This window comes from Dasypus novemcinctus, chromosome 7 (genome assembly GCF_030445035.2).
Source record: "Dasypus novemcinctus isolate mDasNov1 chromosome 7, mDasNov1.1.hap2, whole genome shotgun sequence".
NCBI lineage: Eukaryota > Metazoa > Chordata > Mammalia > Cingulata > Dasypodidae > Dasypus > Dasypus novemcinctus.
The window spans coordinates 37,710,991-37,733,592 of NC_080679.1; the positions used below are offsets into that span (position 1 = coordinate 37,710,991).

At 41.9% G+C, this 22,602-nt stretch overlaps 1 protein-coding gene across 1 annotated transcript in view; it reads left to right on the forward strand.

Moving 5' to 3' along the window:
- The window catches only part of KLF7 (KLF transcription factor 7), a 91,251-nt gene that overhangs the window by 42,062 nt on the left and 26,587 nt on the right, over positions 1 to 22,602 (forward strand). The window contains exon 3 of the mRNA XM_023588651.3: positions 808 to 1,438. Coding sequence (XP_023444419.1) covers positions 808 to 1,438 — 631 coding nt within the window. The remainder of the gene's footprint in view (positions 1 to 807; positions 1,439 to 22,602) is intronic.

Sequence of the window (22,602 nt, forward strand, 5' to 3'; positions counted from 1 at the left end):
TGAAAACTTTATGTTGAGAATTATTGGGCCCTATCTTTACTGGTCAGATATCTATATTTGAACATATTCGTATCATGCAGTCAGAGAACTTAAACCATTGCAATAGGATTCATGCCCTTTGTCACAAAACATGTGGCAATTGTATTTTTAGTAACTTGCTATAAATTATAGGTGTTGTGCCATGTGCACTGAAGGTTTTGTAAGAGGCTTTCTTTAAAATAATATACATTCCTCTGGTTAGGGAATCCATTCCCAAGGTAGGGCTTGCTGCTGGCTGATTAGGGCTGAGGTCACCTTGTAGTTTGGGTGGACATGGCTTGTCCTTCAGAGCAAGTGGGAAAACAGACTTTTTTGGTTACTTGCTCAAATTGATTTTGAAAGATAAAGTTGGACTGTGGGATGTCTTGTCTTGGTATGAAAACTTTGTTTCTAATTTGTTTCTTGCTTCTATGGGAACTCCTGGGGATGCTTGGAGCATCTTACTTGCTAAGTTGGACCTTGGGGCTGGAGAGCACCATTTCATGGTTTAATAGTTCCTGGGATCTTGATGGTATGAGATACTCCCTCTGGGCATCTAGTTCACCTTCAACTACTGTAGTTGAAATCACACAGTTTGACTTTTATCAACCCTCCAGAAGAACTCAGGGAGTAAAAACGAGGTTAGGACCTTTTCAACAAGAGACTTTTCGGGTACCAGCCATGTAACCATTCTCGCGGTGTCTTCCTCCTCTTCTTGTCAACATTTGGCCTCATGATGTTACTTGCCTCTGATAATTGTTTCTGTCCCTCCATCTTCCCCCTCTGCAGACATGCCTTGAATTGGAACGCTACCTACAGACAGAGCCCAGGAGGATCTCAGAGACTTTTGGTGAAGACTTGGACTGTTTCCTCCATGCTTCTCCTCCCCCATGCATTGAGGAAAGCTTCCGTCGCTTAGACCCCCTGCTGCTCCCTGTGGAAGCCGCCATCTGCGAGAAGAGCTCAGCAGTGGACATTTTGCTCTCTCGGGACAAGTTGTTATCTGAGACCTGCCTCAGCCTCCAGCCAACCAGCTCTTCTCTGGACAGCTACACAGCCGTCAACCAGGCCCAGCTCAACGCAGTGACCTCATTAACGCCCCCATCGTCCCCTGAGCTCAGCCGCCATCTGGTCAAAACCTCACAGACTCTCTCAGCCGTGGATGGCACGGTGACGTTGAAACTGGTGGCCAAGAAGGCTGCGCTCAGCTCAGTAAAAGTGGGAGGGGTGGCGACAGCAGCAGCAGCTGTGACGGCAGCTGGGGCAATAAAGAGTGTTCAAAGTGACAGTGAACAAGGCGGGGTGGGGGCTGAGGCATGCCCCGAAAACAAGAAGAGGGTTCACCGCTGTCAGTTTAATGGATGCCGGAAAGTTTATACAAAAAGCTCCCACTTAAAGGCCCACCAGAGGACTCACACAGGTAGTGGTACAAGTTGGCCGCACGTGCTTTCTTCTTTCCTCTCCTTTAGCCTCCTGGTGGGAAGGGCCTCTGTTGGTTTGAAGTGGTATCCATGCTGCCTAGGAGGTGATAGAGAGGCAGGAGGGCAGAGTGACGTGCTGATTACCTTAAGGGACCATGACATCCTGAGCACAGGACATGGGTTTGCCACTTGCTGGCTGTGAGAAACCTTGAGAGGCCATGCCAATAGCAGAGTAGAATCTGGTTCTGCGGAAGACCGAAGGTGGCTCTGGTAGTGTGAGTCACAGCTGTCCATGACCCATATGCTTGTCGATTGTGAGTGTAGCTCTGCTGTTTTGATCAACTCTGGAATCTGAGGAGGTGCATTTGAAAGAATTCACGGTTAAACAAGTTAGCTAGGGTGTCTGTCCTACTCACTCTCTTCCCAGCATCCCTGATTTTTCATCAAAGTCACCAACAGCAGGAGGGTTTCGGAGTTCATTAGATATGATCATTCTATAATTAATTGGCAGCTCCTCTTTTGCATTGTTCTCTGGCTCGAGCTTTATGGAGAGATGACAGAATTGCTTTTTAATGAGCTTGTTACTGAGAAGTTGCTAAAGTGATTACATTGCTGTGTGTGGGGTAAGGTCGGATGGGGAAGGACAGGGACTCCGTGGTGATTCCAAAAAATCATATTTATCTTCTGAGCAATGGGATAATGTAGAAAAGTGGGATTTACATAGAAAAGAGTGAGGTTGGCATTGTCCTTGAAACTGGTCTTTGTTCTCTGCTTTGAGGTTGAAACTTAGGGGTGGTGTCTCCTCTTGGTGATATCATCCTTGTAGCAGTTTTTAAGTGAGTCCCCAACAGTGCATCACCTCTGTGTTGTTGTCTGTCTGTTTGTTTTTGCATACTGCTTGCACACCAGAAATTGGATAAGGGAAAGCCCGAAAGATGTAAATGGCAGAATAAGAGCATTCCAGGGTAGATATGGGTGATTGCATATGTGCCAGGAGGAGTGTCTGGTGAGGGAACTTTCCTTGGCTAACTGCTTGTTCTTGCTGAGGTTCTGTTGTGGTTTACGGTTTGTGCCACCCAGGAAATGTTCAGTGGAAAGATCATTGGCTGGAAAATCAGGAAAAGCTGGGTTCTTGTTCTGTTCTAACTCTGCCACTAACTAGCCTTGTGCATGACTCTCTACTCCCTGGGCCTCATTGTTCACATCTGTCAGACAATCTGGCTCTTAAGACCCCTTTCAACTCTGCTGTTCTGGAGGAAGAGGGTTTGTCCATGAAATGTCTTTCCTGCAGTAAGAATGCATAATATCTGCCCAGAAGAAGTCACTGTCTGGAACCCCAAAGCTATTTCCATGGGAGGATGAGAATTGACATTGTTTCCCTGCCAGCACAGGACTTAGGCATGTACTCCTCTAATTCTGAACTTAATTTCCCATGCGATCCTTGGTTGTCCATAGGGCTGTCTCCTAACCATCCAGAGACTGCTGACTTAGGTGCAGAGTCCTGCTCAGGGTTTCCCATTAGACCTTGGGCTTGAGTTCTCCACTCCACCTACACCAAGGCTAATGCTGCTTGCTGTTTTCAACCTTTTCGTCTAGGATGCTGTCCTGGAGGTAGTTTTTCTTTATGTCCCTTCCTTTCTGAAATCAGCAAGTAAAGTCATGTCAAGACATTTTAATGCTCCCAGGCTTCAGTGTGTGTCTTATTTCCTGTTCCCCTGAAGAAACCAGGAATAGGATGAGGCAAGAAGATTGAGCTTTGTTGGGGGTGTGGAATTCTTGCCTATGGACACATCTGAATGATTGACACTAAGAGACCCCATGCTGCCCATTTTGGAGGCTGGACAGCTCTGGGGAAGCAGAGAATCTTCCGTAAGAGTCCAGAGCATTTTCTTCTTTTTCCTATCCTCTCTTTCCTTCAGAGTTGTCGGAAGGGAAACGGTCCTAATGGATGCACTCTTTGGTGCTTTGTTTTCGGGGCGTTGTCTTCTCAGAGTGATTACCAAGGCAGAGCTCATTATAGTATCCAGCACCTGCAACCACTTGCCTTATGGCAGGTGGAAGTGGGAGGACACTTCCCACAGGGAATTCACAGGAGGGATACCATACGTTATTAGAAAGGCAATGCTGCAGAGTGGTTCGGAGCAGGACTTGGGAGTCAGAAGGATTTGGGTTTGAATCCTGGATCTGCCACTTTCTAGATTTAGGATCTGGATAAGTTATTTGTCTTCCCTGAGTCTTGGTCTCCTCATTTGGAAAATAGAGAAAAGTGTTTCTACCCCCTAAATTGTTTTAAAGATTAAATGAGCAAATACTTGTAAAGTATTTGGTCAGTAATAAGTTCTCATTGAACTTAGTAGTGAGGGTAGTTGTAGTTATTGCTATTGTTGTTGATAATTGATTCATGGTGATTGGTGGAAAAAGGGTTTTATGTGGGCTAGAAGTAAGCCAATTATCCACAGTTGAGTACCACTAACAAGCAAGAAGCTTTTCTTTCCTTATTCCTCATGGTGATCAGTGGGGCTATGTGAGTGATAATGCCTGTGGGCACCAGTTGTGGAGAGTGAAACTGGACATACAAGCAGTGGCTCACTGAAGCTGGCAAGTGTCAAGCGTGGCTTTCCTGAGAAAACACAGGAAGCAATTGCCTTGAGCTCTCCATAAGCATTTTGTCTGTAAAACCTCCCTTGGAGACAAGAATGGAAAGAAAAGAGGTGCTGTAAGAAAGAGAAATAGACAAGAGGGGAACTAGGGGAGAGGATGGAGGGCGGGGAGAGAGAATATGAATTAATTTTGATTAAGCGGATGAGAATCAGAAGTATTTATTTGGAATTGGTGTGAATGGGGCACATGGAGAACTGAAAACAAAGGTGATAATTTATGTGGTGTGGATGAACTAAGAATAATGAAAAAAGCATGAAGGATGGAATCAAATTAAGTGCAAACATATAAAGGATATGGATGGTAAAAGCTATATATATGCAAAGGTATATGGTGATGGGAATTCTGGTTGGAACAGTCTGATCATCTGAGTGAGTGGAAGGGGGAGAGCAGCTGACCAAATGTTGAGGTGAAGTTTTTATAAAAGAAGGATAAATGGGCTTTGGGTGGATACAGGCATGCTGTTTTAACACAGGGCTCATTTTAATTCAGTGAAAATATATCCTCATCTTTCAGGTGGGGAAGAGTTTGGAGAGAAAGGAAGGAGGGAGGGAGGGAGGAAGGGCCACCCAGAGAAAGAAGGGAAATGTTGAAATTTTGTTCTCATAGTTGTACACTGATATGTGTGTATATGTATCAGTAATATGTTTAAAAGAAAGGAGGACACACTTGCAAAAATAAAAAGAAAATGTGTGAGTCTCCCATCTTCTATGCATAAAGAAAGACAATACCTTGTTGGTAGGATGGATTTGCTTGCCTTGAGGAATTTCAAAAGTGTTATTCATTTTATCTTTATATAGATAGAATTTACTGAGCTGGAGAAGATATGCATTTTTTTTCCCTTCTACGGCTTTTTGAGAATGCTGAATGTTAGGCAATGAGGTGATTTTTTTATTTTTTTTAATTTTTTTTTAAGGTAGCAGATGTTCAAGTTAGTAGCTAGGGCACAAATACTGGTTATCCAAAGAGGCGAAGTTAGGGATGGGAGAACCAGGCTGGGGATGGAAGAAGTTAAGGCAAGGAATAAGACCAAGGGAACACTTACTCTTAGTGAAAGGAAGTATTTGAAAATGGACATATGGTTTATTCTTTGGAAAGAGCACTTAGTGCTGGCACGAGCGCTAAACTGTCCTTTAGCAGTCAAGCCATTACAGACCTTTTTCTCTCACTATGCTTTCTGATCTTTGTATAATATATTTTTCTTTTTCAATAATTCGACCATTATGATCATAATTTTATTCATTTTCTTCGAGTCAGCTAAATTACCCTTATGTTTTGATACATGGAAACCTTCACTTATAATTTTTTTAAAAAATCACTTTATTATGTTCACTTTCAGCAAAAATCAATTTGTTAAAATCTTAGTAATTTTTATACAAAAAGAGAAAATAATTATTTTCCACAATTCTTGATCATTTCTGAGAAGAAAAATAAACCTATGATTCAAACGTTGCGTTGTTATTAAATGAGTTAGAATATTCATATAAAAGCATGCCCGCATTTATGCTATGAAGAGTGAGCCATGTCAGGAAAGTCAGGGCACAATCAGGGATGAAGTCTTTGGTTGTCACGGGGATGTGAAGAAGCCCTGTTCTCATAGGTGCTGCTTGGAAGGCTCTCTCTAGAGACTGGAGTTGCCTTAGCCTAATAGATGGATGGCGAGAAAGACGTTCTAGAGTTCACACTGAAGGACATAAAGGGATGCTTTTCAGGTAAAACAAGTGTGCAGTTTACCTTAGTGCTTTACATCTGCACTGGGTAGTCTTATTGAGTCAAAAGGTGGCACAATCTCTAAATTTAATCAGGATTTAGGAAAATGGCTTGTTTTCACATGAAAAGGCAGCTCCACATTTTACAAACAAAAAGGCAAGTGTAGTGATTAAGAGGCAAACAAAAGTGTTTATTTCATTCACAAAATGAAAATTCCTTACGTTTGAATTATAATTTATTTATTTTACTTATTTGACAAACAGTTATAAAACGCTTGCTATATGCGGGGCATTGTTCTAGGTCTTTTACCCATATTAACCCTTTCAGTCCTCATAATAACCCAATATAGGCACTATTCTTATTCCATTTTACAGATTAGGAAAGTAGGTCCCAGAGAGGTCAAATAACTTGCTCAGCATCACACAGGCAGGAGGTGGTTGTGCCAGGATTTGAACTAAAGCAGTATTGCTTTTGTCCACACTCTTAAATTCTAAGCTAATGCAGGAAAAAAAGCCAAATGGATATTTTTCTTAATAATCCATATTAGGAAGAAGTGAACACTTTACGGTTTAAATAGAAATTGAGTTATTGAAAATGACTTTGTCATTTCTAAATAGAAAAGAATTCGGAGGGTCCTTAAACATCTTGTCTCATCAAGGGACTAAGAACCAGTACAAGGAAATTATAAAGGCAAGGCCTTCCTTTCCAGGGCTATTTTAGTTATGGCTATAGCTACTATTACTATGGTCATTAAAATTAAACCTTTTTTTTTAACCTTCAGGAGTAAAAAGAGACTTTCTTGTAACAGTCCCATTGTTTCTCATTAAAATGACAAAAGCTAACAGTCCATTCCTGTGAAATAAGAAAGGCAAGCATTATCATATTATAAGGGACACAGAGGATCCACATGTAAAAATGGCTTAGCCCAGGTCACACGACCAGCCATTGGCAGAATTAAAACTGGACCTGAGTCTCCTGCCCCTTAGGCTTGCATCCCATTTACTAGACCAGTCTTGTTTCTTATTTGCTTTATCTGTGTATTCAGCCATTCCACAAACAGGTATTAAGTGCCCACTGATGTCCGGCTCTTGCGCCATGGGGTGACCAGCAAAGAGGAAAAGAAAGGGCCATTCAGAGAAGGAGCGCTGAGAAGACACGGCCTGGAAAGAGAGGAAGGGCTTCTGTCAGGAGTCAGCGTGGAAGACTGGGGGATTAAAAAGTCCCTTTTCTCTTTCTGGTCAGGGTGCTTATTGATGGCTGTGCATCTTTTTAAACGATGGCAGTGTGATAATGCACTAATTTATATAAATAGAAGCCTTAATTCAAGGTCAGGCATATCAGCAGGATAAAATTAAATACCTCAGTGTGGAGCCATAGGGGGCCAATCGACCACTTTCAACCTCTTCAATGCCACAGATAAGAATTCTTCGAATTTATACAATAGCAACTGAAATGGGGCCTTTTTAAGACATTAAAGGACCTTTAATATGCTGAGACACATGGCTGCTAATGAAGTTTATCCATGTGTTGAGGCAGAAACTCATTAAACCCCGATTATGGGATGGAAACTAGAATAAGAGCTAAATGTTCAGTTCAAAAGGTGGAGAGAGTTTAATAGGAGGGTTTGCTAGTTTGGATTTAGCATATTCAGGAGCTTAAGAGAAGGAGTTTGAAAAGGAGGAGTGTGAAATGAGATGATGGAAAACAATTGATGGGAGAGTTTTATGATTCAGGAAAAACTTAGCACTTCACCACATGATAATTTGGCAATATGCTAGCTCTTAACATTTATGATGATCAACTTACACAAATATATATTGGGTAGAATGGCTTAAGCTCGGCATATACACAGCAAGCACATTTTATCATTAAAATATGGTAATAAATATAAGCTTTGCTGAATGCCTATTCCAGATGTCCTTTTAATGGGTAATTGGTAGTCACAATGTAAATACATATGTTAAGAATCGAAGACAAAGATGAAAACATGAAATTAATGGGTATGTCATCATAAACAATTCATATGTATTGAACACCCACTGTACTAGACACTATTCTCCACCTCTGAAGACCTTACTTTTTTATGTGAAATTCAGAAATATGGTTTCATAAAGCCTTTTATTTGGAACCTGGTCTCAAAAGGGAATCTGGCAAGGAGGGGGGTGGGTAGGAAGGAAGGGAAGAGAAAAGGAATCTCCTTCCAGAAATGTGTAATAGAATTTTATATATTCTAAGATTTAAAGGTTAGGCTAGCTCTGTTTGATGCAGGAGAGAGAGGGGCTCGTGAGCTATCTGTGCAAATTAAGGAATGGCATTGGGAAGGCCATGTGTGAGCTTAATTTCTTTTAATAAGTAGACAAGCAATATACAGAAGCTGTTTCTATTATAACAAGAGTGTTAATGTTCATGATGATAATGGTTATCCTGTACATATTATATTGGGAAGTCTGGATGTTTCAGGCTAGTTTAACTTTCTTCGCAAAGCACAACAGCTATGATGATGTTGCGAGAAATTAATTGGCAAGAGGCAATATTTTTCTTAGGTTTCCTGAAGCTGAAACAATCATGGAGTCATTCTGTTTGCATCAGGAATAAAAAAAAAAGAGTTTAAGTCATGCATAATACAAGGAAAAAAAATTTTTTAACTTTGGAATAGTCATCTTTTTCAAAGTATAAGTTAAACCATGAGGACACATGAAACGATACTTGTAATACTGTTATGTCTTTCCTTGAAAATTATCCAATTTATTTAGTAGAAATTACTGTTGAAGACTTTGATTAATGGGTCATCAGGACAAAAGTCTTCATGTAAGGAAGTTAGTCCTGATAAGCAAATGGAACTTTCTTCTAATCCAGCCTACAGGGATTGTTGGTGTCAGGTGATCCAAAGCCGTGCTAGGCTGGACTACTCAGTACCACATGAAGAAAGCCTGGCTCTGCCGACCAGCCCATTTCTGTTTGTCTCCACCCTAATAGAGAAAACTGGATGGCCCTCAGCAAACCTGCTTCCTAAAACCTCAGTTCTTCCGTCTGTGTTCCTCATCTAAGGACTTAATAGCTAGTACCTTCCCGATCTGTATTCTCTGCCTTCACATTGCTCCTTCCTTCACACCTGACAGGTTCTGGTAGCAATATACTGTTGATTGGTGATTACACATTGATTAACCAATGTGTATCACTTTACTCTTTTATTGTTTTTTGTTTGTTTGTTTTAAACTTTATGAGGGCTGTTAATGGACTATCGGGATCTGTAAGCAAGTAGAAATGGAAAAATGATGGGGGTGTACTGGAAGCTAAGGCAGCATTTTTCTCCCCCACCCCCATTCTGCTGCTTGCGCAGTACATTTTCTGAGTAGATTCTTTCCTCAACTACCTTTTAAAGTAATATGTTGACATGAAGGTTATAAGTTAAGTGTTAGTGGAAGGAAGACCATTCAAAGTAATCAGAAGTTGGTGACTTTTTTAATGTGCTTGTCCTTGTCATGTCTCCAAGCTCAGGTGTCATTGTTTGGACCTAACTAGCTTATATAGTGGAGGTCCAAACACTTTAATTGCTTAAGGTGTCTGCAGTGAGAGTAAGCTTTCCACGGTCTGCGCCTGTTTCTGTTGACTTCACCATCTCTGCCTTTTGAGCTAGGTGAGCTGGGGCCTGACCCTGCATTGAACCCTAAAACCTTTGAGGGATGGAAAGCCAGCATGCCCCATTATGAAGCCTAGGTCCTCCTCTGTCCTAAACCAGGCCTACTTGTCAGACTCCCTTCTTTCTTTAACCTTCCCTGCATCTTTTCTTTTCTTCCTTTCAAAGTTATCTGTGTTCAGGTTAGGCTCCTTTTATTTTGTTCATAAAATAAAATGCATTTATAATTTTTCTATTGTAAACCACTCATCTGGTATCACAAAACATGTCCTTCCACTCTTACGTTGTCTCTGCCTTCAAATGCATTCTCTTTCCATTATCATAATTAATATTTAATATGTGGAAGTCAGTAAGGTAGTGCATACATTTTTCAGGCAAATAATATAAAAATGTTTTAAAATCCCAAGAATGTTGAAACGGAATAATTTCAACCATTTCCCTAGGTGAGTTAAATGTGATGCAAGTCATCAATCCTTCTGTTGCAGATGAGAGGTCAGAAGGCCATCCCCAGCTGAGAAAGTCCTTCTTCTCCAGGGTAGAGTACTGCCCTGTTAGATGTGTCATAGTGGCTAACATCTTCCTCTGGAACCCTTGTTATTTTCCTATCCAGGAATCTTTTGCAAAAAGACCAATAGATTGCTCCCACAAAGAAACTAATGTTAAGTGAGAGCAGTCCTGGGAGACTAATGGATGCCATAAAAATGCAGTTACACAATCTATACCCTAATGAATATGACCCAAGGAAAGGGCTGCCTCTGGTACATATCGTAGTATATAAGATGAGCAAGATGCAGTAGGAAACATTTTAGAATAACTGCAGTCATGTTTAAAAGTTTTCTGTCTTCATATAGTCTCATGTCACCTCAGTGGCATTAATTATCGTGCTTGGGAACTTATAACATGGTGTTTCAAATCCCTTTACTCTGGGATACACAGCACTCTTCACCTGTATTCAACTTCTGTTGTAGAAAGGAAATAACGATTCCTTATATTGAATTCTCAGTTGGTCATGAGCCTGTTGAAACTAGTATTGGTATTTTTAAAAGAGCAACAAAAGATACATCTCCTTTCTCTGATATAGGTAATAGGACATTTTATGTTCCTGGTGTTCAGGAGAGAGTGTCAGAAAATCAATATGAATAAATTCAAGTACACAGAAGATTCAGCCTATTCAAAAATGTGTGTATGGCGAAATTACAGTATGTATTATTAAATATCTTTTGCTTCACTCACATGTAAATATTAGCATGTAGAAAAGGTACCATAGGCTACTTACAAATTTAAGCAAAGGACGATTTGCTGGCTTTTTTGGATTTTCTTGTTGTTGTTTAGTGTCTCAAGGCTTACAGCTAAACTGAATTTGAAACTAAATACTGTCATTATGGAAGACTTTTTTTTCTAAGTTCTTCCAATTTCTCTGGGGACAAAATAATGGCTGCTGGAAGCGGTAGAGAAACAGTAATTAGGGCAAATAGTAATACTGTGCATGATTGAGGGAAATGTGAAGAAGGGAGGGAGAAAATGCAACAGACAGACTTGTATAGCTTGTTACTAGGAAACCACATCAGCATTAAATACAGTGTGCTAATTGGCTATCCTCTTTCTGCCTGGGTACCAGCCTGGGCCTGCTACACAGCTGTTTCTGCTCTTTCTGGTTGCTAGGTAACTGCATCATTTTTTTTTCTCCCCTCTTTGTATTCTGGAGGCTAATTGGCTACTTCTCCTCCTGGTGTTGCTGCTGGGTACCAGTCTGGGCCTGCTGCTTTGCTGTTTTCCGGAGGGATTTAATGGGGGAGGGGAGGAAGAGGGGAAGGAAGATATGCTGGCAATTAATGGAGCATAAGTGCAAATTCTACACAATGTCTGGCACCTGCGTCCCCTCATCCTGCTTTCTCAACTAAATCCTTTGGCTATGAAAACACATTAGAATCTCGGAGTCTTTCCTTTCTCTGCATACCTTATGCATATAGTTTAAAAGGAACAATACATTTGAAGACTTGTCACTTAAATTACGGATTTAGTCTTCTTTCGAAAGAGCTGGCAAATCACTGCACTCCTATATTTCATACACACACTTATAGACTTTGTGCTAGCATTAAAATTACTAACAATGTGGCAGCATCTTTATGTTTTAGGGGTAGTGCCACTTTATCTCTTATTTGGACAAAATTCTTTTGTGGTCATTCCTCTTGATAATATCCAGAATATAAAGTAAGAAATAAAATGGACTAAAAGCTATTATGGGATTTTCTTAACTGTTTTATGAATTATGAAGAAGTTGAAGCTTCTAGATCCCTATGATTTCCCATTATGAGTTTGATTCTTCTGATGTGCAGAGCACATGCTCCAAGCACTTTGTTGGTGATATGTTGCATTTACACTGAAATACTGGGTGTTTTACACACATTAGTTTCTTTCCTTATGGCAAGTGACCAAATGTGGTGCAAAATAAATCTAACATTAAATTAAATTTTTAAAAAATGTGCTGAGTAGTTAGTTTCCATGTAATTGTCATATCCTGTTTAAGTAGAAGTTCCATTTCATCTTTATTGAAATTCTCACTGCAAGTTTAGGGAGTAAGATTCTTCAGAAATGAAGTGATGCTCCGAGGAGGTTTCACTCTAAGTGGCTGAGAAAGTGTATGTAAATTGGGGCCCCTTGAAGAGGCAACTTCATCCCCCTGGGAAGGAGCTGTTTTATTGAGAAAACGCAGAGCATGTGGTGTGACTTTGCTCAGAAATAGTTAGCAAAAGCAACTCTTCCTTGACTTTAATGGCTGGTAGTGGTTTCCTATAATAATGAGCTCTTCTATCCCCTCTCCAAAGTGTAGTGGGACGAGCCCTATTCTGAGCAACAAGCTCTTCCACTGCAAGACAAGATCAGCTCTCTGGAATCATTTCTTTTAAAAATATCTTTAAAACAGCCTTAAACAAGGCTTGGATGATGGAGGCAATACTGCAGTATTCCATAGCTCTTAAGCAAACCAGTTAGCCATCAGCAGTGTTCAAGCTGTAAAAGAAAACCTTGTTATCAGAGGATAACCACAGAGCAGGTTTAATGTTATTTCTACTGTCGCTACTAAGAGAATCAGTCTTTGATCACTCAAAGGATTTGTCCATTTAAAGAATATAGCCATTTGATTAGGAGGCACCTTCAGAAGGAAGACTATTTCTTCATTTGACCAGTTTTACAGTCTGACTTTGGGAGGAGGGTGGTTTTGATGGCTTCATTGTGTAGCCTTATTTGGTGGCAGATTGTCATAAACACAACTTCCCATGTGCATTATGGACTGTCCCCATTAGAGAAGCAGGATGTGGACTGAAAAGCCCAAAGAAGTCCTGGTTTACCCTGCGCAGTTGGCCGCGGCTTTGGGAAGTCCTGAGACACCCAAGGCAAGAGCCTTTGAAGCCTGAAGTGGTCATCTTTAGCCCCAGCCATAAACCATGCAGTGTGTGCTTTCGAGCTTCCTCTCTTGGTTTTGTTCTGGGAGGGCAGATCTTTTTTTCCCCAATGTCTCCATATTTGAAGACAGAGTGAGAATTTCGGCATATGAGCAAGTGTGCCCTGGGGAATGAGGAAAGGAGATAATCCACGTAGCTGCTTAAACCTTTGGCTTCCCCTCAGTCCTGAAAACCTGCTTCTCTAATTCTCTTGGCCACGCAGGGCTGCTCCCTGTTAAGTGAAGTAAAGCAATTGGCAAACGTGAAAAAGAGGAATCTAAGGGTTGCCGCCATATTTATTAGACCTCTGTGTGAATCAGAAAACGGTGCCCCCTCCTGAGGCAGAGCCCCTCGGCCCTTTGCCTGGCTGCCCTCGTGCTCACAACCTTACGTGGTTCCCTGCTCACTGCAGGAGCTGGCTTACTCAGGCAAGCCTTTCCTGATGCTTTAGGAACTGTGCAGGCTAACGAGGTTACGCAGGAACATGGTCGCTGCACAGCTGTTCCAGGGAGGTATTGGGGCCTCCTCTCGATGGCTAAAGATGCCACTGTGTGTCAGAGCAAACCTTTTATCCCAGCCTTTCTCCCCAAATGTGAGCTTACTAGTTGCTTAATGCAGTGGCTCTCAACTGGGTTTATTTGTCCTCACCAGGGTACATTTGGCATTTTCTGGAGACATTTTTGGTTATCACTTCTGGGGTCTTGCTACTGGCATCTGGTGAGTAGAGGCCAGAGATGCTGCTAAATATCCTCCAATGCATAGGATGATTCCTCCCCCCCCCAAAATTATCCAGCTCAAAATGTCAATAGTGTGGAGGCTGAGAAACCCTGACCTAAACGCAATCGTGGCTGAGCTTCTCTTCTTCTCTGTGGGTTGGTCTGAACCATTTATAAAATATTTCCTCATCCTTTAAGACTCCTGACCAGACCATACCTATCCCTTTTATGATCTTTAAAATATTGATAGAATTGTGTAATTTGTTATTTCTATTGGGATGTAGAAGGTGTGGATCCTAATGCTTCCCCTTTCCCCCATCATATGAGGGAACTCTCTCCACTTCTGCTAGATGCCTTGCTTTCTCGATGTCACATTCATGATTGTGACTCTTCACAAGTGATGTCCACTCTGCTCTTGCTGAAGGCTACTGACCTGTAATAATGTGAGATTTTGTTGAAGCGGGTATTTGAGTCACATGTGCTGCGAGGCTGATGTGTGGGAGGGCAGCCTTTAGCCAGGAAGTCGGCCTTGCTGACCGGCACTGAGGAACCACCTCCCACCACGTGACCTCGTTCTCTACCTGTCCTCTCGTGTACAGTAGCCTCGCCACATCATACAGCTGGTTTCTTGTGGTAAATGCTGCCACAGTGACTTGACAGGGATCCTTAGTGCAGGGATCTGAGAGCAGTATTTTTAATCAGAAAAGAGTCCTTTATTGGGAAAGCCGTGTTCTCTACTGTACTTGCTCATTCAAGGATCAACTTCAATCTCTTTCTCGCTATTCACTATTCCAGTTCCCACCAGCACTGTGAGGAAAGTACTGCAAAGCATTTTGAATTCGTAGGGAGAAAGGTGCTATTTCAGGTAAAAGATTTAAATGGCATGACCTAATGTTTACACAGTTTATGCCTGCAGTTTGTCAGGAGATGTGAATTATGCATTGGCCCTTTCAGCTACATTCACATGCATAGAAAATAACATTGTCAAGCGTGTCATCCCCAGATGCAATGGACAATATGCTATTATAATTGTATGGCATTGTCCTTGGTGTTTGGAGATAATACTGCTGACATTATTCCTCTCATACATGTGAATGTGGCTGTAAGGAGGACGTGACATCTGTGTCTTTCACACAGATTAGCTTATCCTTTGCCACTCGGAGAGCCTGCAGTTGTGAGCCAGCCATGTGGGGTCATGGTAAGTGCCCTGTTTTGCATCACAGTTGTTACGTGACCTGAGTTGTAGACCCAGTAGGGAATTAGTGATATTTATCTTGATGACCTGAAGATGCAGTGGGGATTTAGTCAAGCTCCCCAGAGAAGGGTGTAAAGAAAGCATAGGCCAAGGCATTCCTACTCAGAGTGGCTTTGGGAGTGAGAAGGCAGTTGGGTACCAGGCCTGAAAGTGGCTACCTCCACGTTATGGCTCTACTCAAATAAGCAATAATAATACTGCTCGTCCTGATCTTTAGTGCTTACACGGTGCTGCCACATACCTCATTTCATTTCGCCCTCACTTACCCAGTGCAGTAAGTATTTGCATTATTCCTATTTAATAGATGAGGAAACTGAGGCTCAGAGAATTATTTTTCAAAGGTGTCACTGCTGAACTGTAACAGAGGCTAGCCACTCTGGCTTTCCCTTTAAAGATCAGTTATTTCTATTATTTTAGACCTAAATTAAAATAGGGTATAAATGAATTCAGTTGTGTTTATGGTTCAGGGAAAAAATGGCTTAATATTTGCCATTCCACTTAAAGCACACAAATGCTGACTCACACTTTAGTCATTATCTTATTTGTCCAATGTAATTACAAATCCAGAATTGCTAACAAAATGGAATGGTCGTCTTACATATTCCTATATTCTTTCTATTTTGTTTGGGCTTAAGAATTCTTGCTCCTCATTTTTTCCCCCTATTTTTAAAAAGGAAAGGTAGTTTTTGTTGCTGTAGTTTGAGGTACTGGGGTCAGGAATTGAACCCGGGACCTTGTATGAGGGAAGCCAGCACTCAACCACTGAGTCACATTAGTTGTTTGCTTGCTTGTTTTCTTGTTTTTAGGAGGCACTGGGAACTGAACCTGGGACCTCCCAGGTGGAAAGCAGGCACTCTACTGCTTGAGCCACATTCATCCTGGAAAGGTAGTTTTGAAGATGCAAACATATGCAAGATGTTGGTTCTGATATATTTTAGAAAATTTGTGGAGAAAATTAGTAAATAGAACTTCTCCCTGATCCCTTAAAAGAATGTGTCTTAGCAGTTCTCTTTTAGTGGTAACCTGGAAAATCCAAATGAAGAAGCCTTAGAGAAGAAGTTGGGGGAAACTATGGATGAAGTAGAAATACTGGGTGAAGTAGAAATTGTATGTTCCTTAGTTCTACATGAGCTTTGCTAGGTGAATTTGAACAAATAATTTTTGTACCACTATTTTTGCTTATAAGATAAATGTAGAGTTAATGATATTCTGTTTTATGACTTTTTTGCCCCACTTCTTTAGGATATTTATGGGTACATTAAATACTTTATGGAGAAAAACACTTGATTAAAAAGGAATTATAAGTCCATTAATGGACAAAGATCCAAAATCCAACTTATGATTCTGCTATGTGCTGTAATCTCTACTCTATATCCACACAAGCACATAGTGAAGAAAAGTGGCTTTCTAACTTTCTGCAAAAAGCATCTACAGGAACCCCAGACTGATGGGCACTTGCATTGTCTTCCAGAGATCTGGAGAAATAAAAAGTTTTAACAACTAAGGACACATTTCTGGAAGGTGGTAGGAGTGGCACATGTGACCTCCAAGGGCTCCACTCTTTTAAGGATTATTTGCCTCTAGATTTTTCTTTGTGTGATCCTGTGTGGCTGATAATCTTTGTGTTTTCAAACCTAGGTTCCCCTTCATTTTATTTTACCTATAAAGGAAGTACCTGTAATAAATCATTGTAATTGACAGGCTCTCTCACCCCCATCTTGAGATTTGTGATTTGCTTGCTTAGAATTTGCTGCTAAGCATTTAGAATGCTATCGAATCCACCTGTATATCTATTTGTCCCCTTCTCACAGTCAGATCTTGAAGTTTTCCTGTGGTTTTCCTTGGTGTCCATCTTCTATAAAAAAATGCTTCATGAACAAAGTTAAGGACTGGAAATAATTGTTCCAGCAAAAGGAAACCTTCCATACCACCCTCCCCATTACTGTCTTTGCGTAAGCTGGAAGGACCGTGGGCACAAGGCTTGTGGGATCAATTACCACGAGCTTGCTGTTAAACATTTTTTTAATCTGTTGTGAGAGGAATAAAGCAATAATTAAAATTAACTGAACAGCTTTTGCTCTATTGAGGCGTTAAATCTTTGTGTAAACACAATCACATTGTGCAAACACAGGTCTTTTCATTTGGGCGATTTAAACAGTGAAACAGCTGAAGTTTTAAGGTCTCTGGGTCAAGGACCCATTTTGACACGGTTTGAAAGGTCATCAGCTCATTTGTGTCTCTGTTATGCTGCAGGGAGGGCTGGGAGCGGGCATGATTCCTTGCCCGCCACAGCACAAAGAGGAGCTGGCTGGCATTTGGCAGATAGCGGTTGGTGATGGAGGGGGAAGGAAACTGCACACAAAGCAAGACTCTGCTGCACACAGGAGCTGGCGGAAAGTGCTTGGGAGCCTCTGGGGCTCGGGCAATGAGACGGCTTGAATGTGAAGAAAACAGCAGCTATAAAATATAAATGTGTTTATTATTACATTGGGCCCATGCTATATAATTTTACACACACTCATATTTGTGATTTATGGCCTCGGTGCCATACGCAGGAGAAGCTTGCTAATTTACCCAAATTGATAGGGAGGCCTCTGAAGCTCTGAGGCTTTTCAAATTGGAAGGAACAGTAACTATGAAAAAATGATCTCCTAAAATAACTGGGTGGGGGGTTGGGAGGAGAGGGGGGTGGAAGTGGCTGCTCTGTCAGAGGCATCCTTTGTTCATTTATTTTGATAAGCAGAGCTTAGCTTTAATTATTCATGCTAATGCTTGCCCTGTAAGGAGTCTGCCTCCAATGACACAGCAGCCACGGGTTGGTGTTTGGTTCTCTGGGGGTTAAGACTGCAACATCCAGGCTAGTTTTCTTGAGATTTGTCGTGCTTTCAGCTGTGAGAGGTGAGACAAGCCAAAGGTGAAAGCTCATACCTGCTGCCCCTGTCTGGAGTGGGTGGGATAGCCAGCACTTTCTGCATGCTTTCCGTTTATTGGGACATTACCTATGTCATTTCATGAAGTCCTTACAAGGTGGGCGGTGATTTTCCCATTTTCTGGGTGAGATAACCCATACCCAGCTTATAAGTGGCAGGGCTGCTTTAAGTCTGGGTCTGACTCCAGTACCTGTTCTCCTGCATTATCATGCGGGCACCTTCTAGGGAAGAAGTCAGGAAAGGGGCACTGAGCACAGTCCCACCCTCCTTCCACTGCTGCCCATCCCATTTGCTGTGCTTTTAGCCCATTTCCTTGTCTTAGAATCAATTACCATTCTCATTTCCAACAGCTTTCCAAAGTGTTTCTGTCTTGGCAGAACCTTGAGTTTTGTGTTTTGAGAACTCTTCAGAAGGAAAGCACTTTGAAACAGTATCCACTGGTTCCAAAGTACACAGAGCATCCAGGATTCATGCCCCTGGCAGGGGAGCTTCATGTGGACTGGCTACATTGACCCCAGGATAATGTCATGGACCGTTTTTACAGAGCTGTATTACTTCAGGAGCATGGGTTCTGAATGGTCACCCACTCTTTATGGAAGAGCCCTGAGTGGCATTTCTGAGGCATACCCCTTTTTCTTCCCCCTTAGTCAATCAATTCCCAAATCTTATTGGCAGTATTTTCTAAATATGTCTCTGTGTGCTTCTCTCTATCTCCACTGCTATGAGTGCGCCATCCATGTTCCCACCATCACCTTCTCTCTGTTATGGAGCCTCCTAGAGGGTCTCCCCTCACCCCTCGTTTCCCTCTGGCCCATTCTCCATTATGTAGCCAGAGTAATGTTTTTAAAAACTCAAATCCAATCATGTTATGCCTCTGCTTAAAAGCTCACAGTGGCTGCCATTGCTCTCAGGCTAAGGTCCAAATTCTTAGACATGGGTCTCAAGAGAACACTGTCCAATAGAAATATACTGCAAGCTACATGTGTGATTTTAAATTTTCTAGCAGGCATATTTAAAAAGTCATTACTGGGAAACGGACTTTGGCCCAGTGGTTAGGGCGTCCGTCTACCACATGGGAGGTCCGCGGTTCAAACCCTGGGCCTCCTTGACCCGTGTGGAGCTGGCCATGCGCAGTGCTGATGCATGCAAGGAGTGCTGTGCCACGCAAGGGTGTCCCCCGCGTGCGGGAGCCCCACGCGCAAGGAGTGCTCCCGTGAGGAAAGCCGCCCAGCGTGAAAAGAAAGAGCAGCCTGCCCAGGAATGGCGCCGCCCACACTTCCCGTGCGGCTGACGACAACAGAAGCGGACAAAGAAACAAGACGCAGCAAATAGACACCAAGAACAGACAACCAGGGGAGGGGGGAAATTAAATAAATAAATAAATCTTTAAAAAAAAAAGTCATTACTTGTATAGTTAATTCATCTTAATATTATATTTTACTTAACTCAGTATATGCAAATTATCATCATTTCAACATGTCGTCAATGTAAACAATTACTAATGTGTTATTTTTCATTCTTTTTCCCATACTATGTCTTCAGAATCTGGAGTGTACTTGACAATTACAAAAGCATCTCAATTCAGATTGTCCACATTGCAGGTGCTCAGTAGCCACATGTGGCTCGTGGCAACCAGACTGGACCGGGCAGTTCTATTAAGCATTTGCACAGTCTGGCAGTCTGGCCCCTGCCTAACTCTGCAGCCCCGTTGTGCCTCAACTTCTCCGAAGCCAGGCCCTCTCTTTGCTGAGCTTCTGGGCTAGGCCAGGGAGGGGATGGGTATAGCAAGGGGATGAGAGAACCTTACCCCTGCTTAGGAGTTTGAAGAAATAGCCCAACACTGAGCCACCTTCCACGCAGCAGTGCTTTCAGGCAATCTGAGGGACAGGTTAAAAATGAAGCCCTTGCTTTGCTGTCAGCCTTGTGGGTTTCCATTTTTGGTGAATCTAGGGCCATGTCAGGCTGCACAAATGATTTTTGATAAGGTGAAGGAAATGAAATGGAAAGTTGCTGGTAAAGTTGATATGCAGTATTACTCTCATCTGAGAAAAATGAACTGTCTACCCCACACTGAGGTCCCATAGCCAGATGAGTGGTTCTCTGTGCTGCAGATGAGACCATGGGACCTGGGGGCGGTTGAAAGAGTGTTGTCCACACTCCCGGCCTATTGTCTCGGTAGATCACGGGCCCTCATTTACTCATTTTTCAAAAGTTAGAGCAGCTAGTGTTTGGGTGTATCTAAATAGTTCCAACATTCTTTCCGGTTGAAACATCGGTTTTATCAGACAGTATTCCAGGGTTGTGTAAGCATTTATTCTATTTTAATTGCTGGTACTTAAATGAGACAGAGCTTAAGCATGGAGACTTTGAAGGTAAAACAGTAGCACTTAGAAGTTGGGTGTACTGGGCAAGTGGTTGAATTTCTCTGAGCTTCTATTTTGTCATCTAAAAGCCAGAAGAGGATAGTAGCATGTGCCTCATGGGGCTATTGAGAGCACCAAGTGGGGAGAATAGCGTGCAGCCCTTGGAATCCTGTGGTACCCGTGCATAGTGAGCACTAAATAATGAGAGGACTTTCCCAGGTCTCACCCACTGAGCATGGGTGGAATTGAGCTACAAGTCTTGGCTCAGTAGGATCATTCAGGTGTTCTCTCTGCAGGGATACATTTATTGTCAGGTTGTTTATATATAACATTTTATACTTTCTCCCACACTTAGTTTCCTACTGTATGTGTATCTCTGTGAGAAAAATATAGACACCTCATCAAAGTTTGATTCTGCCATCCATATATCCATACAGCCTATAGAAAGAGCCAAATTGTTTTTAGTGGATGAGAGCTTAGTGGTGCAGAAGTATGGGTTATTTTTTTCTGGGTGGTATTGGATTTGTGCTGTTTAGTCCAAATTGTTTGGTTTTCTAATCAGTAACTCATTGCAAGTTGAGGAGTAGTGGGTGGGTGGGGGGTCATTTCTGATCAATAACTGAAGTATCCGCCCCAGAAGGAGGTCTGCTCCTAACACCTTAACACTGATCTCTAATCATCTTACTAAAAACAGGAGATTGCAGGCCCCTTCCTCACAGTGAAGGTATATCAAGGTACTTACAGGTGTCTCTATGAGCCACGTTGTATGAAGAAGCCTCCTTTTGTTTGGAATATCATTTGCAAAATTTTAATAATCTCCTTGCCCATATAGTGGTTTACAACATACAGAGTGCTGGCACAGTCTTCATCCCTCTTCACACTTCACAGTGATCCTGTGAGGTTGTGACATCAAAGAAAGGATTAGCTCTATTTTACAGAGGAGGAAAGTGAGACTCAAGAAGTGTGTAACATTCCTCAGGTCACAGAGTAGTATTAAGGGGCTAAGATTGGAACCCAGGTTTCCTGCAAGTTGTGTGTGTGTGTGTGTGTGTGTGTGTGTGTGTGTGTATCCTTCACTAGGCTGTATTTCCATGCACGAGACACCCTTTACAGAAGCTGTGGCAACCTTTCCAAATGAAAGGAGTGGTACTAAGGTGTCAAATGTTAAGCTGCAAATTTTGGCCATTTGGGCATGTATGGGTTTTATTTATTTGTGTGTGTGTGTATTACCCTTTGAATTAACTATAATAAATTTGAATTAATTAAATAATTCTCATAAATGAAGCTGTTGTGATAAAACCAAGCTATCAGTGGCTTAGAGATGGAGGATTATTTTTCTTTTCTTTTTTATATGTAAAAGTCCAGGATCTTGAGCAGCTGTGCTCTGAGAAGTTGCCAGAAGCCCAGACTTCTGTCTTGTCCTGTTGATCTCTACCGTTTCTGTTCTTGAGGTATTACCCAGGTCCACGTAATTCAAGATGGTGACCACCGTATCTGCATTCCAGGAACCTAGTTTTCATGCAGCTCTTTTAAAAGGAGGAAGGCCAACCTTTAAAAGTACTGCTTGAAGGGAAGCAAAGGTAGCTCAAGTGATAGAGCTTCCATCTACCATATGGAAGGACCCAGGTTCCATCCCTGGGGCCTCCTGGTGAAAAAGGAGAAAGTGTGCCCATGTGGCAAGCCAGTGCCAGTGCGAGTACCTGCGTGGTAAGCCAGCATTCACATGATGAGTGAGTGCCTGTGTGCCGCACAGGTGAGTCACACAGCAAGATGATGACACATCAAAAGAGAGACAATGGAAGAGTCAAGGTGAAGCACAGCAGAGACCAGGAACTGAGGTGGTGCAATTGACAGGGAACCTCTCTCCACATCAGGGTTCTCCAGAATCGAATCCCGGTGAATCCTAGAGGAGAGAAAATGAGAAGAGAAGACAATACAGACAGCAAAAACAGCAGGGTGGGAGAAGGGGAAGGAAGGGAAATAAATAAATCTTTTAAAAAAAAAGTACCACTTGAAAATTGCACTTTTCACTTCCACTCACATCTTATCAATCAAAAGTTAGTCATATGTTGGTACCCAACTGCAAGGGAACTAAGAAATATAGTCTTTGTTCTGGGTGGCCATGAGCCCAACTGAAAATTGGGTTTCTCTTACTATAGAAAAAATGAGAATGAAATAATAGGGGGATAACTAGTAGATGCTGCTTCACTCTTACGAATAGTTTCTTTTAAGCCTATAATGTAGAAATTTTAATATAAAAGATTTGCATTCTGAAATTTTAAATGTGTGAGACAGTAGGGGAAAAACCTTGGTACATTCTAGTTTGTAGCACATTATTGCAAAATCTAAATAACCACATGAAAACTAGGTTCCTGTGGAGGGCCAGAAGTTCTGAATGGAAATTAATTTAGATTTCACATTTAATGAGAACATTGCCGTATTGGAATAATACAA